The 14,869-nt window shown below is 37.1% G+C and overlaps 1 protein-coding gene across 1 annotated transcript in view; it reads left to right on the top strand.

Moving 5' to 3' along the window:
• Positions 1 to 14,869, top strand: part of LOC116888293 (THO complex subunit 2-like) — a 72,238-nt gene that overhangs the window by 17,647 nt on the left and 39,722 nt on the right. Inside the window, 2 exon segments of the mRNA XM_032889566.1 lie at positions 7,664 to 7,755; positions 9,792 to 9,843. Coding sequence (XP_032745457.1) covers positions 7,664 to 7,755; positions 9,792 to 9,843 — 144 coding nt within the window.

The following is a 14,869-nucleotide window of genomic DNA, read 5'->3' as shown; positions in this document are numbered from 1 at the left end:
ATGTTCCATAATTAAGCAGGATGTAGATTTTACTTTTATGGAATTTCACTGTTTAGCTTTCATTAATTTAAAACTAGAACATGGATTTGGCAAAATGAAAAGCCAAAAATAAAAAAGCAATTATGTCTGATTTAGTGTTTTATTTATAGCTTTTATTGAAGATAATCCTGTACTTTTTAGTATAAAGTCAGTATTTTTATAACTAATAGTTTATTTTATATAACAATTATTATAGTTATATGGCATTGTGAATAGATGATTAAGAACAATGTTTTTCCTATAGAAAAATTTATTTTGGTTTTATCAAAAATTGAGTATTACTTATTTTGGTTTTATCAAAAATTGAGTATTACCTTAATTTGAGAGAATATATTTATTAGATGGAACATTTGGAGGCTTGAGGGGAAAGTATTTTTAGCCAGGGAACACCAAATTTTGGTTTCTGTTATAGGAAGCGTTGTTTTAAGACTTAACATCTCAGCTGGGTTTGGTAGCACGTTCCTGTAATTGTAGAACTTTGGATGCTGAGATGAATATTGTGATTTCAAAGCCAGCCTGGGCTACGGAGTGAGTTCTAGGCTAATCTGAGCTGTATAGTAGAACCCTGTCTCAAAAACAACCAACGAAATAGCAAACAAAAAAGTCATTTAATGTGTCTAGTGTAACACCCAAAAGTACTAGATTTTGACCTTGTTTATAAAGTCATATAATAAGGCTGTATAAATGTATAGCTCAGCAGTAGAGCAGTGGCCAGGCAAATTAGAAGTCCCCGTTTTTTTTGTTTCCAGTATTCCAAGAAAATGTGTATGATCACTAATAATGACTTTCAAGTATGTGTTTGTGTATGTCTACACATTTGTTTTGCCTAGTAAAGTTGACTGCTGGAAGTTTAGGAAAGCATAAAAGCATTCATATATGTATATGTGTATAAAATTCTTTTCTCATACATTACATTCCAAACACAGTTTCCTCTTCCTCCATTTCTTTCAGTCCCCCTTCCACCTTCCCTCTCCCTAGATTTATTCTCCTGTCTCCTTTCCAAAAACCCTTTCCAGGGATATCTACTGAAAGTGAACATGGCCTAACACGCTACACTTGGACTGTGTAGAAACTTGTAAGTCATAGCTGGAAGTGGCAGTCCAGTAGGAACAAAAGGGTCCTAAGCATAGGCAGAAGAGTCAGAGAGCATTCTTTTCCCACTGTTGGGAGTTCCATAAGAACACTAAGATATGTAACCGTGATGGATTTGCAGAGGACCTAGCTCATCAGACTCATATAGGTAGGGTCTGCTTCAGTCTCTCTGAGTCCCTATGAGCCCTGCTTAGTTTATTCTGTGGGTTGTGTTCTTGTTGTACCCTCATTCCCTCTGGCTCCTAAAATCCTTCCTCTTCCTCTTCTGCAGGATTTTTTGAGCTCTGCCTAATATTTGGTTGTGGGTCTTTGCATCTGCTCCCATCATTTGCTGGATGACTATTGGGCTAGGCATCCATCTATAAGTATAGCAAAATATCATTAGAATCATTTTGTTGATTAGTTTGGTTTCTTACCAGTTGTGTTTGGTTCTTTGTAGGTCTCTGGGTTGTTGTGGTCTGTTTCCTGACCATCCAGGCTGAATCAGGCATGGGCTCCCTCTTGTGTGGGCTTCAAATTGAACCAGTCTTTGGTTGGTCATTTCCACAAGTTGTGCGCCACCTTTACCTTGGCACATCTTGCAGGCAAAACTGATTATAGGTTGAAGGTTTTGTGGCTGGGTTGGTGGTACTGGGAATGCAGAGGCAGGAGGATGGATAGTTTGAAGCCACCCTGGGATACATTGTGAGACCCCTCCTCCAAAAGAGAAAGCACTCCCCAACCACTGGATTACTTACTTTTTCTTCTCTGTGCTTATTAGTTTTAGACTTACTTAATTTTGATCTTGTTTGATTGAAAATTTCAGTTTTGAATGATTGCATGAATCCTTAAAAGTATATGATTATAGGGGTTGGGGATTTAGCTCAGTGGTAGAGCGCAAGGCCCTGGGTTCGGTCCCCAGCTCCGAAAAAAAGAAAAAAAAGTATATGATTATAGTTCATTTACTTGTTTTGGTTTACACATGAATCAAAAATAGTTATGGCTGTGGCCTTACTGTCTGAATAACCATTATTCTCTTTCCATTTCTCCTTTTTTCCTTAACACACAGGCCCATTGGTTAATCTCAGGAGCCAAGCTCTGGTGTAAGATCCTATTTGGTGGTTCGTGGAGGAAACTGACTTAATCCCATCTTTAGAATCTGCTCTGTTGTGTCTTAGCTTTATTATGGATAGTATTCTCTCTTACATATTCCTTGTTATACATTGGAATTAAGTTCATTTGAGGCACACAATTTACATTGTTCATACTACTTGTTCACTTTTAAAGTTTTCTCTGCTTTTTAGCAATGAAACAGTATTGTTGGCTAGACAGATGGTTCAGCAGTTAAGAGCTCATACTGCTCCTTTGAAAGGACCTGACATCAAACACTTATATGCAAGTATCCCTTTGTCTAGTTGCTATCCTTAAAACTGCTTTTCCTAAAATGTTAGCACTAATGTGAAGTATTTATTGAATTATTTTCATATATGAAGGTTTTATGTTTCCCTGCACATTGTGAATGTAAGTGTAAAGTTTTCCAACTCTGGCTATCTTGGTAGTTTTAAAGCACCATTTTCTTGGTTAGGGTTTCTGTTGCTGTAACAAAACTCCATGACTAAAAGTAATTTGGGGAGGAAAGGGTTTATTTTATTTTATAACTTGCAGCCTATCATTGAGGGACATCAGAGCAGGAACTCAAGACAGGAAGCTGGAAGCAGAAGCTGATGTTGAAGTCCTTTAGGAGTGCTGCTTACAGCCTACCTCTTACTCCTGCATACTTATCCTGCTTTCTTACAGTACCTGGGGTCACCAGCCCAAGGGTCACAGTGCCCACAGTGAACTGGGCCCTTCTACAGCAGTCATCAAAAAAACAATCATGAAAATGTCCCACAGGCCAGTCTGGTAGGAAACATTTTCTCAGTTGAGGTTTGGTCTTCCCAAGTGATTCTAGTTTGTGTCAAATTAGCATAAAACTAGCTAGCACAATTGGCCCTTTGTCAACTTGACACACAAGCAAAGCATTGTTAGACCCTAACATTTCTTTTTGTTCATCCTCAAGATCTTGTATTAATGTTAATATCACAATATAAAATATTCCAACTTTAAAAGTCTCATTCTTTAAAATTTCAAATACTTTAAAAGTTAACTTTTTAAAACATCGCTTCTTGGCTAAGATCCAGTGAAGTCTCTTTAAAACAGCTAAAGTTTCTTTCACAGTTGAAGCATCTGTAAAATATCCATAGTCTCCAAAATACAAAGTCCTTCTAAAAACTATAGTCGCTTTAACAATTCAGTGTCTCAACTATGTGTTCTTGTTTTAAAAAGTTATTTTTTTACTCCAAGAGAAAATAACCAGGGCGCAGTCAAAGAAAAGCCAAGGCAAACTTCCACAGTGAACAGAGTTCGGTGCTTGATGTCTGGACCTACTCATTGTCATCTGGGCACCAAGGGCCGTGGCAGCGGCACTCTGGCTCTGCCATCCCCCAGCCTATCCAGCTAATTTCCTAGGGCCCGGGCTGCCCTCCCATAACCGGCTGTCCTAGCATTCATCTGCTTTCTCAAAATACTGAGGTTTTCTGATGAACTAGGTTTTGCCTTCAACACTGTCCTCTCTTGAGTTCCTCTTCAAGGACTCTTGATCCTGTCAGCAAGGCATGAAGTCTTCTTTGTCTCTGTGACCTTCCCTTACTAAGGCCTTCTGCTTTGCTGAGGCTGTGTATTGACCACACATGGCCTGTCTTGTCTCCCCTATGATGTCATGCCTCCAGCTCGCTCTCTATGTCCCTTTCAGTCCCAGGAACTTTTGCTGCAGCGGAGGTCAATATTTACCAATGGCCTCTCCTGGCTTCTCAGAGTGTTACTCTTCATAATTCTCTAATGCAGTGGTTCTCAGTCTGTGGGTTACCACCTCTTTGTGCATCAAACAACCCTTTCACAGGGGTCGCATATCAGGTATCCTCCTGCATATCAGATATTTACATTATGATTCATAACAGCAAAGCTACAGTTATGAGGTAGCAATAAAAATTATATTCTGGTTGGAGGTCACCACAACATAAAGAACTGTTTTAAGGTGTCTTGATGGGAGATTTGAGAACCCACTACTCTAATGCCTATAAAATGGTAGAAGAAACTCTTCAAATTATGGGTCTTCACACCAGCATGAGGGTACAATCTTAGCTCCTTGGGACCATAGCTTTTGTTTTTCTGACTCAAGAAACCTTTCCAGAAGATTTTGCCTCAGTGATTTTGTTTTATCTTCCTCTTCCTCTTCCTCCTCCGCTTCTTCCTCCTCCTTTTCCTTCTCTTCTTCTTTTGAGGCTGTGACTTTTTATTTTTTGTTAATTTTTTAATGATTTATTTTTTATTTTATGTGCATTGCTGTTTTGCCTTTTTTGTGTGTATGTGTAAAGGTGTCAGATCCTCTGGAACTGGACTTACAGACAATTGTGAATTGTCATGTGGGTGCTGGGAATTGAACCTGGGTCCTCTAGAAGAACAGCTAGTGCTCTTAAATGCTAAACCACCTCTCTAGCTACTATGACAATTTTTATTGAGAGCAGTCAGGCTTTTTATACCTTTATGAGAAATAGAATATAATGGCAGTTGCCAGGATCAATACAGTTGTAGTTGCCAGGATATAATGATGTTTGTAAGCTATTCAGGGTTCACAAGATTCATGTCTAAGACCAACTGTCCTGTCAAGCTTAACATACTTTCTTGACTTCTGAGGAACATACAGAGAAGCACAAAGTGGCCTGAGGAACTGCATTAGTGTCTCAAGAACTGCAGGGCATATTGTGCTCCATGAGCCATGGACTCTAACCTGAAAATCTGAGTCATACGTCTCAAGGCAGCCAGGCCAGACCAAGCCTATGGTTCCTCTGCAAGTTAGCCTAATTAGAGTGGATAATAGTGGATCTTTGCCTTATTAAAGGAGTTGCAGGAAAGAAAAATGTCCATGACTCCCACATCCTACTTGAAACCACTCAAGCCTGAGAGTATTGTATTCAGGAAGGAAGGAAGGAAGGAAGGAAGGGAGTCTCACGTCTCACATATTCTTGGCTTCAAGAATAATTGGTAATATGAAAATAATAGGTATCATAGGAGAATTCTTAGATGTGGGCACTATCTTTCTGTTGAAAGAGGAAACATGTAAGAATATAGGGTTAATCTCAACACTTTCTCAACCCACAACAATCAATAAATCCACATTTTTTTTATTTTAATTCTATTCATGTCTTCTGGTTCTTTTTGTTTGCCTTATGTTTTAAAAAATATTGATTCTTTGTGAGTTATGCATTATGTACCCCCAATCCCATTTATCTCCTAATCCCTCTTTATCTGCCCTCTACCCTTGCAACCTCCCCCACAAAAGAAAAACTAAAAATGAAATGAACAAACCCCCCCAACATCTTGGTGTGGAAGCTTTGGTGTGTCACAGTGTGTCACACAGTACGTATACCCTTTTATCCAAACAGCTTTACTTGCAAATGTTCATTGCAATGATTCATTCGTGTGGTCTGAGGTCTCTGGCTTCTGCTGTACCATCAATACTGGATTCTTACTAGGATTGTTGCCCTGAGTCATGCAGATTCTGCAACTTAGCTTCTGTAGGACTGGTCCCTTCACACACTCCAGCAGCTCCTAGATGGGATAGATGTTGGGGTGGGCTTACTCAAAGCTCTGATCTGGGCCTGGCTGGTAGCTGAGGTGGTCAGCTCACTAGCTTTCATGTCCAAGCCAGCAGGCCAGCTCTCCCTCGCTTACTGAGGTGAAGGATGGAGCCAGCTGTCCTGAGTGCCACAGCTGGTGAGGAGCAGGACTAGCTTTCCTGTGCTGGTCTTTTCACATCCACCACATATTTTTATGCTCCAGCTAACAAGCATCAGTTCCTAGGTTCTGGTCTCTTGTTAATCACAGTTATCTCCACTCTGCTGCCCTACAGATTCTTAACACAAAATATCACACAAATGGCCCCGGTAGAGTCTTTGCTTCCCTTTGAAACATCAAAAGCCAAGTCACTATCATCTGCATTGCTTTCATCTAAGCTCCCTGATCTCTGAGCTCTCAGTGCCCTTTTCAGCTCCTAAAAGGGGATTCTAACTAGGCTTTATTTTAGATTCCTTGTGGGTAAATAGGGTGGGGAAGGATCTCATGTGTTCTTCCTGCCTCTGCTTTCTGAATGAATGATAGGACTGAGGACTGGCAGTTTACTACCATACCTGGTGTTCATATGTTTCGGAATAAGTTTCCTTTGAGTACTTTTCTATTTCATCATCCTGGGCATTGACCTCAGGATCTCAGAAATGCAAGGGAATCACTCTGCTAGGTGAGCTACATTGCTCTAGCTCCTAGGCTTTATTTTATATTTGTGTTTTAGTGTTTGGAGAGTGTGTCATGTAGACTACGCTGATCTGGAACTTGATATATGTGCTGAGATTGACTGCAAATCTGTCTGTCTACCTCCATCTACCAAGTGCCTGGATTACTATGCCCGGTTTTATGTCATAGGAAATAGAAAACAGAGCTTCTTGCATGGTAGGCAAGAACTTTATCAACTGATTATGTCAGTAACCCTCTATTAGTGTTTTTTAGCACTCCTTGCACTCTAGCACTTTTAATGATTGGAAGGAGAAAAAATATACAGGAAAAAATGATTCGAAGGTGTTAAGGCAACTTCTAACTCCCTACTCAATAAAAGACTTACTGTTGAGGAAATGAAGTGATGATAATAGCGTGGTTACTTGTAGTTGACAATTCTCATAAAATAGCAGTTTTTGTTTATACACATATATTTTTACTTTTACATAGACCTTTATTTTTTGAATTCTGATAGAAATTGAAGAGGAAAATAAATTTAGATTTTGGAAAAAATTTCCTATTATGCTTAACTCTTCTCCTTAGGTTTCATTGTAGCACCAAGATTGAAGTGAGTGTACTCTGAATACATTTAGACAAATCTGTGAAAGTGGCTGGTGGGGGGAATGGTAAATTTTGTTTATATCTTGTTGGGGTATAGTGTACTCATTTAAAATATTTCTGAAATATTCTGAGAAACTGCTTTAAAATGTGTTAGTGGGTCAGCTGTGTTAGTACATGCCTGTAAATTCAGCACCTGGGACGTTGAGGCAGAATTGTCTTTCACAACTTAATGAGACATCATGTAATATTAAAGTGGCTGTGATTTTTGATAGAGCACTTGCTTAAACTCCAGGACTACTGGAAAAGAAAAGGAAGTATTGAAGAGGAATCAAAATATTAAATGATGTCCATAGTATATTAAATGTGTGAATCTGAGATTTGTAGCCATGGAGAAAAGAGAAGGAAATACTTAAACTCTAGTTTCAGTAGAGAACAAATGGTTAACTTTTCCTAAATCCATTAATGCTTTTGTAGAAGTAAAAGGTTAAGTTCTTACAGTATACTCTTATAAATATGTTTTATTACTCATGTTTTATAATGATTATGAGAAATAAGAAAGAATAGATTTTCCAGTTTGCCTTTCTTGTTAAGGATACTATCTTTACACTCTGTCTTTTATGTTCAACAGATTTTCAGCAAGCTCTCTATGAGTTGTCATACCATGTCATTAAAGGAAATTTAAAGCACGAACAGGCATCCAGTGTTCTTAATGACATTAGCGTAAGTATATACATCTAAAACAGCGATTGTTGCGTATCTTTTCACTTTTGCTATAAAGCTCTTCGAAGTGTATAGCATGTATTTTGTCAGTATAATAGTTTTAAAGGTAATATTGGTAAGCCATTTTTGCCCAACAGAAATTGATATTTTAGTCTTTTTTTTCTGGTTGTAGGGAAGACAGAGTTCTTCTATAAACTGGGTTGAGTAAAACAAAAGTACTGTGATGAAGTTAAAGCCTTCTTAACTCACATTTTGACTCTAGAAATACAGTATTTTCTTCAAATAATGTTACTTTTTGATAATTACTGTTACATTTTTCTTTTAAGAATTAAATTATTTTAAATTGTGGTTTCATTCATTTGTATCTACTTCCTACTTTTAGAAAATTTGACTCTAGAAATATAGTATTTTCTTCAAATAATGTTACTTTTTGATAATTACTGTTACATTTTTCTTTTAAGAATTAAATTATTTTAAATTGTGGTTTCATTCATTTGTATCTACTTCCTACTTTTAGAAAATAACATCTAGTTTAAAAAAAAAACTTTAAGTGGCTAATTTGATTTTACTTAAATTTACTGGAGGATTTAGGCCAGTAAATACTTCTAAAAGCAGATTGAGGGTAGATTACTAATGACTTCATGCTGTTTGTTTGATAATTTGATAATTGTTAAAGTGTTTATTATAAACTCATAATTTCAAGGGGTGTGCTATTATGTTGTTAGGCTGATCTTTAGATTTGTGAAAATTATATGTCCAGCTTTTCTAATACTGAGATGGTATTGAGGAATTTATGTGAATTTTATGTATGTTTCATGTTTCTGTAGTTCTTTTTTTGGGAGTTTGAATCTGCTTCATACGATTTTTGTACTTTTCTTGGGTAGTTTTAATGGAAGTTTAAAGTTTAGCTGTTGTGATGCTTCCCAGCCCTCCCTAAGTACATTTGAGCAGTAGAGTTTTAATATGTATTTTTCTTCCTTTCTAACCCTGTTTCCAGTTAAGATAGTTCTTATTGAAGTGGTTTATTTCTTTGGAAAAACTCTTGTGTCTTTCTACTTCTGTTCGTTAATTAATCTGAGAATTTGTATTCATAGCCCTTGAACAACTGATAGACCACTAAGATAATTTCCTTCTGTAAATTGAGAGTTGATATGATTTTAGTCTGTATGTACAATTGACTGTAATTATTTTTCTATTCATGAAAATAGTCTAAATAAATGTTAGGTATACTGTGTTTTTGAAGTTAGTGTGTCCTTTATTTTGAATACTTCATTAATGTACATGCTTTTACACTGCATTGCCTTTGTCATGGCTTTTCCATACTGATAGATATTTGTCCAGTATCTTAACCACACAAATGGATTTATATGATTCTTGGCAGCTGCCAGTGTTTTCTTTATAGTTTCTTTCTTACAGTCTCTAAAAATAGATGAATTTTAGGGTTGCTATAGTGCTAGTAAACTACTAATTACAGTAACTAAACTGTGATTCCTACTAATGGGAAATGTCTCTAAAATTGATCATGAAGTAACAAGTCAAGAGGCAAATGTGGGATAATGCTGGTGCTTTCATCTAGAAACAAGATTTTGGGTTAGTTTTTCTCCCCCAAAAGGTATAAACAAAGAGTGAATAAAGAAAATAAAAGAAAACTTGATAATCATTTCTTTGTCACAGAATCTTGAATTAGGGAATAATTGCTTTTAATTGATACCATTTTTAAATGTTTGATCTACTTACACTGTGGTCTTTGAGGAAGGGTCTTACTATGTATATGTAGTCCTGGCTAGCCAGGGGTTTGGAGACCATACTGACTTTGCAATCACAGAAGCCTCCCTGCCTCTGCCTTTCTATACTAGGATTAAAGGCCTGTACCACACACCTTCTAACTGATGTTCTTATATTTATGAAACTTACTTGGAGAATCTAATGTAGACATGTTGGAGTTGACTTCTAGTTGATTGATGAGAATTGTTTTGAAATAATAACACTTTTTCTGTGCTATTCTGGAACTGATTGTAAATCTCTTTTTATTGTAGGAATTCCGTGAGGATATGCCTTCTATCCTTGCTGACGTGTTCTGCATATTAGGTAGGTAGGAAATGTTTATTTTGCATTACAACTTTGTGGTAAGTTCATGTTGAATGACTTCTTTCAAGGTTTCACAAACATGTAAATGTTTCTGTAAATCTTCAATCATTTTAAACTTTATACAGAATATAGTTTTGTAAATCAAGTATCATCACAATTTATAAATTAACTTTAGTATAATTTTTTGAGTGTTTGATATTGTATATTTACCTAAGTTTGAGGTAAATGAGCTAATTTCAAGTAAAATCAAGTTTTCTGACATTAATCTGTGTTTCTGCAATTTTAGTAACTATACCATGTCATTCAATGAGATTTCTCTGAACCTCAAACATTCTTAACTGTTGTTCCCTTTTGATTCTTAATTTTAAAATGAGTAAGATTAGTCAATCTCATTAAAAGTAGTTTTGTTTTGAGAGTTACAAATTGGTTTGTATTTATCCAGAATAAAAATTCTCATAAGAATTTTTTTCTCCAAAAATGAATAATCCTTTGATTTCTAATTAAAGGTAGTGTTTCTGAGGAAAACATGGATTTACAAATAATGTGTTTTGCAAATTTATTTTTTGGGTTTTAGCTATTGATTAAATAACTGAGCATGGCTTCCCTATCAGTTTTGTGCTTTCTATAACTTTGAGTCCTAACAGATAACATTGCTAGACATATATTTACTTTAAAAAGACTTACTCTGAGGTTTGTGATTGGGTGCTTTTGATTTTGTACTCTTAATGCTGCCTAGGATGGAACAATTTGCTTAAAATAGCTCACTGAGTATATGAGAGTTTGGTCTTAGCTAATATGAATTTGTTTTTGAGAATGTTTCAGAACTTTCAGAACAGTGTCATTTTAGGAACAGATTTGAAATATGTAATTTCAGTAAATGTGAAAACTGGGCATAATGAATTTTGTCACTTGCCTTCCTAGTTTTCTCTGACAAAATCAAGTAATGCATGTTATCTTTTGCTGTTATTTTGATTTGAATGACAAAGTATATCTTCATGGTATTTAATTGATTTGTTTATACAAAATGAAAAAAGGAACTTTGTATTTGAAAATGATACTAACAAATATATTTAATGTAAAACAAATTCCAGTATAAAAACATTTTTTCTATAAGTTTTATATACAGGAAATCAATTTATAGGAGCTATTTTTGAAATATGTTGTTCCTTAATAGTGTTGGGAATATATTTTCTCTTTCTGTAGTAATCATCCGTTATTAGCCTTTTCACTCTATTTGATTCTTCTAATCTATTAGGTTTTCTTAAATTGATTTATTTTGTTAAAATACAACTTTCCTTGATTTTCTTTAGACAAATGAATTATTTCTACAGGTCATTGCATTTTATTGTAACATGGATTCATGATGATGATATTTGGTTACTTTGGGGGAAATTCATTCCATACTTCCCAACCCATTTTTACAGGCATGATTAGAATCCCATGCTTGGATAAGACTATCCTTGATGTGCCCCCTCTGGCACAGTCATCCTTGACAGGAAAAAAATGATACAAGGTTGACTCCAGAACCAGTAGAGAAATTAGGATTAAGAGTGTGATCTAGGGCTCTAAAGTTGGCCCAGAGCATAAAAAAGAGTACAGGCTGCTCTTCTAGAGGTCCTGAGTTCAATTTCCAGCAACCACATGGTGGCTCACAACCATCTGTAATGGGATCTGATGCCCTCTTCTGATATGCAGGCATACATGCAAACAGAACACTGTATACATAATAAATGAATAAGTCCTAAAAAACAAAAAAGAATGTGATCTAGCTGGCTGGAAAGATGGCTCACTGGTGAATAGCACTTGTTGCTCTTGTGGAGAACAGAGATTCAGTTCTTAGCACCCACATGGCAGCTCTTCATTCGTAATCCAATTATGAAAGTCTTATCTTTTGCCGTTGCCATGCTGGACTGTGTCCATACATGCATATACTCAATTAAAACTCATGCAGGTGACCCCAGCTGGAGGTGGGGCTGAAGGGAAGCTGAAGGTTTCATTTATGGGAAGGTAATATCAAGCAACCACACCCCAGAGCTACAGGGACCAGCCACCATCGAAAAAGTACACATGGATGGACCTGACTTGACACCTTTATAACATGGGACTGGCATTATGGGTGCACCAATGAAGGAAGCCCTTGGTCCTGCCAAGGTTGGGCCCCCCCCCAGTGTAGGGGAATGTTGGGGCAGGAATGTCAGGGTGGGGAGGCAGGAATGGGTGGGTGGTTGGAGGGGAACACCCTCATAGAAGAAGAGGGTAGGAGGACAGGATAGGGTGTTGATGGATGGGAAACCAGGAAAGGGGATAATACTTGAAATGTAAATAAAAAAAATCCAATAAAAAAACTTAATGCACATTAAATTAATCTTTAAAAAGAATGAGAGTTATGTGTAATAATGATGATGATAGTAATAATAGCATAGGTGCTATTTTTGGAACACCTTTCTATCTTAGGCATCATGTTAAAGCTTTTCATCTTAATCTTTATAACAACTGTATGGTAGGTATGCAGATTGGCAAAATGAGGTTTACTGAGATTTTTTTCCCCCCAGGGCAATGCAGGTAGCACGGTAGCCTTTGAACTTCAGTCCCTTTGTCTCCAGAGCCCATGATCTTTTTACTATATAATGTTGTGTTTTTAATGTGTTAAGAGTAATAAGACAATATATTCCTGTACTTTTCAGGTTAAGACACCTTTTAAAAAGACTAATCACATGAGGGTAACCTGATAGGCTGATTCTGAGTAACATGGTACACTGATGAGACCTTGGAGGTGGGCGAGTTGGTTGGTGATATAGAACACATGAGTAGAAGGAAGCTGAGGGCTGTTTAGAAAATCATAGGAGAAATGAAAAGAGAACGTGCTAATTAAGGATACACGAGTAAGGTATGATGGAATGTTTATTTGAATGGTTTTTTGAGTTAGAAAAATTATAATGAAAAGAGAGAAAGTATAATTGGGAGAACTACTAAACTGAGCGTTGATACGGGCTAACAGACGGATTTACTAAGGTCCTGTTCAGTATTTCTACTATAATCACAAGCTGAGAGAAGAGTGCCTTAATCAGACAACTGGACTTAAGCACCATGTGCCTGAACTTAAGTACCTTAGTGATGTCATCTTAACAACTTTAGGACTCAGTGATAACTGGGAACCCCTGGAAAAAATAATGAGATCAATTAAGTCTTGGAAGAAACACCATTAAAAAGTGGAGACTCACTGGACTCAGGGGTATATGCTTCTAGTCCCAGCATTCTAGGGGTAGAGGTAGGTGGATTTCTATAAGCTTGAGGTCATCAGCCTGGTCTACAGAGCAAGGTTCAGACTTGCCAGGGATGCATTAGGAAACCCCATGTCAAGAAAAACAAGTTGAGATTGTATTGTAAGTTACATTGCATAAATCATGTTTTATTTGTGTGTGTGTGTGTGTGTGTGTGTGTGTGTGTGTGTGTGTGTGTGTCTGTGTGCACGCTCACACTGTAGTATATATTACCCACAACCTCACAGATTCTAAGCAAGTGCTTATACCACTAAGGCACACCCATAGCCCCCAGAATTTTCTTAATGTACTCATGTTAACTTTGTGCTACAGTGGCTAGGATATGGGCAAATGGCAGTTGTCAAGAAGTAATAATGAAGGGCCAGGAAAACATTTGATGCTAAGAGTTGTGTTCGATGATAAATCTCCTTCTGTTTTGATTCTTCATGTTGACAGTAGAACACGAACTAAAGTAAAACTGTAGTAAGGTTATGTTATTTTTGGAAGATCTATTTAGTGGTACTAGTTATTACCTCAGTAAGACTGATGATGTTTATTGTACAGTCTAAATTACCAGTTGACTTTTTATTGGATATTCTATTCATTTACATTTCAAATGTTACCCCCTTTCCCAGTTTCCCCTCTGGAACACCCCCATCTCATCCCCCCTCCCCCTGCTTCTATGAGAGTGCTCCCTCACCCACCTACCCACCCACTCCTGCCTCCCTGCCCTGTCATTGCCCTACACTGGGGCATCGATCCTCCACAGGCCCAAGGGCCTCAGTTGACTTTAAAATAAGTAATTCTAAGCACTTGGGAGGTAGAAGCAAAGAGAAAGGATCAGAAACTTAAGGTCATTTTGCCTAATTAGTGAGTTTGGGGTCAGCCTTGACTGCAAGACACTCTCATAGGAAAAAAATATCAGTTAAAGCAGCGATTTGAAATCAACCTTTGTAATTCTGCTAATCTTATTTGAAAATTTTGATGTTTGGCATTTTGTATTAATTGTTTTATTTCTTCCACACCTCAGATCTAAGCTTAAATTTTCTGAACAATTTTCTAAAACAGAGAGAAGTCTATGGTTTTACATATTTCAGTATTAAATGCCAACATTGAGTGTTTTTATTTAGTGACTAGAATTTGTCAAAATAGGATTTTAAAGATACCTTTTTTTTTTAAAGATTTATTTATTTAATGTATATGAGTATACTGTAGCTGTTTCAGACACACCAGAAGAGGGCATCCGATCCCATTACAGATGGTTGTGAGCCACCATGTGGTTGCTGGGAATTGAACTCAGGACCTCTGGAAGAGCAGGTACTGCTCTTAACCTCTGAGCCACCTCTCCAGCCCTAAAGATACCTTTTAATACCAACTTTTCATAGACTTGGTGACATTAGACTTCTCAACTTCATTGGTAAGTGACTCTTAAGGCTAGCAAACATCTTTGTGCCAGCCCTGGAGAAACTGAGAAAAGAGAATTGCTATGATTTGAAGGTCAGCCTGAAGTTCACAGCAAATTGAAGACAAGCCTGTGCTACATAGTGAGACCTTTTTATTAAAAAAAAGAAAAGAAAACAACAACAAAATGCCAAGACTGAGAAGCTGCCTTAGTGAATAAAGCCTTTGCTAAAGCACGAGGATCAGAGTTTGGATCCCCAGCTCCCTCGAGAAAGCAGGGTAAGGGCTGTGTGGTGGTGCACGTACGGCCCTAATCCTAGCACCAGGGAGATAGAGGCAAGTGGATCTTTGCCTTTGAAGCCATC

This window comes from Rattus rattus, chromosome X (assembly GCF_011064425.1).
Source record: "Rattus rattus isolate New Zealand chromosome X, Rrattus_CSIRO_v1, whole genome shotgun sequence".
In the NCBI taxonomy this organism is placed as follows: domain Eukaryota; kingdom Metazoa; phylum Chordata; class Mammalia; order Rodentia; family Muridae; genus Rattus; species Rattus rattus.
Note: the sequence above shows the minus strand (reverse complement) of the source record. Positions and strands in the feature narration are given on the sequence as shown.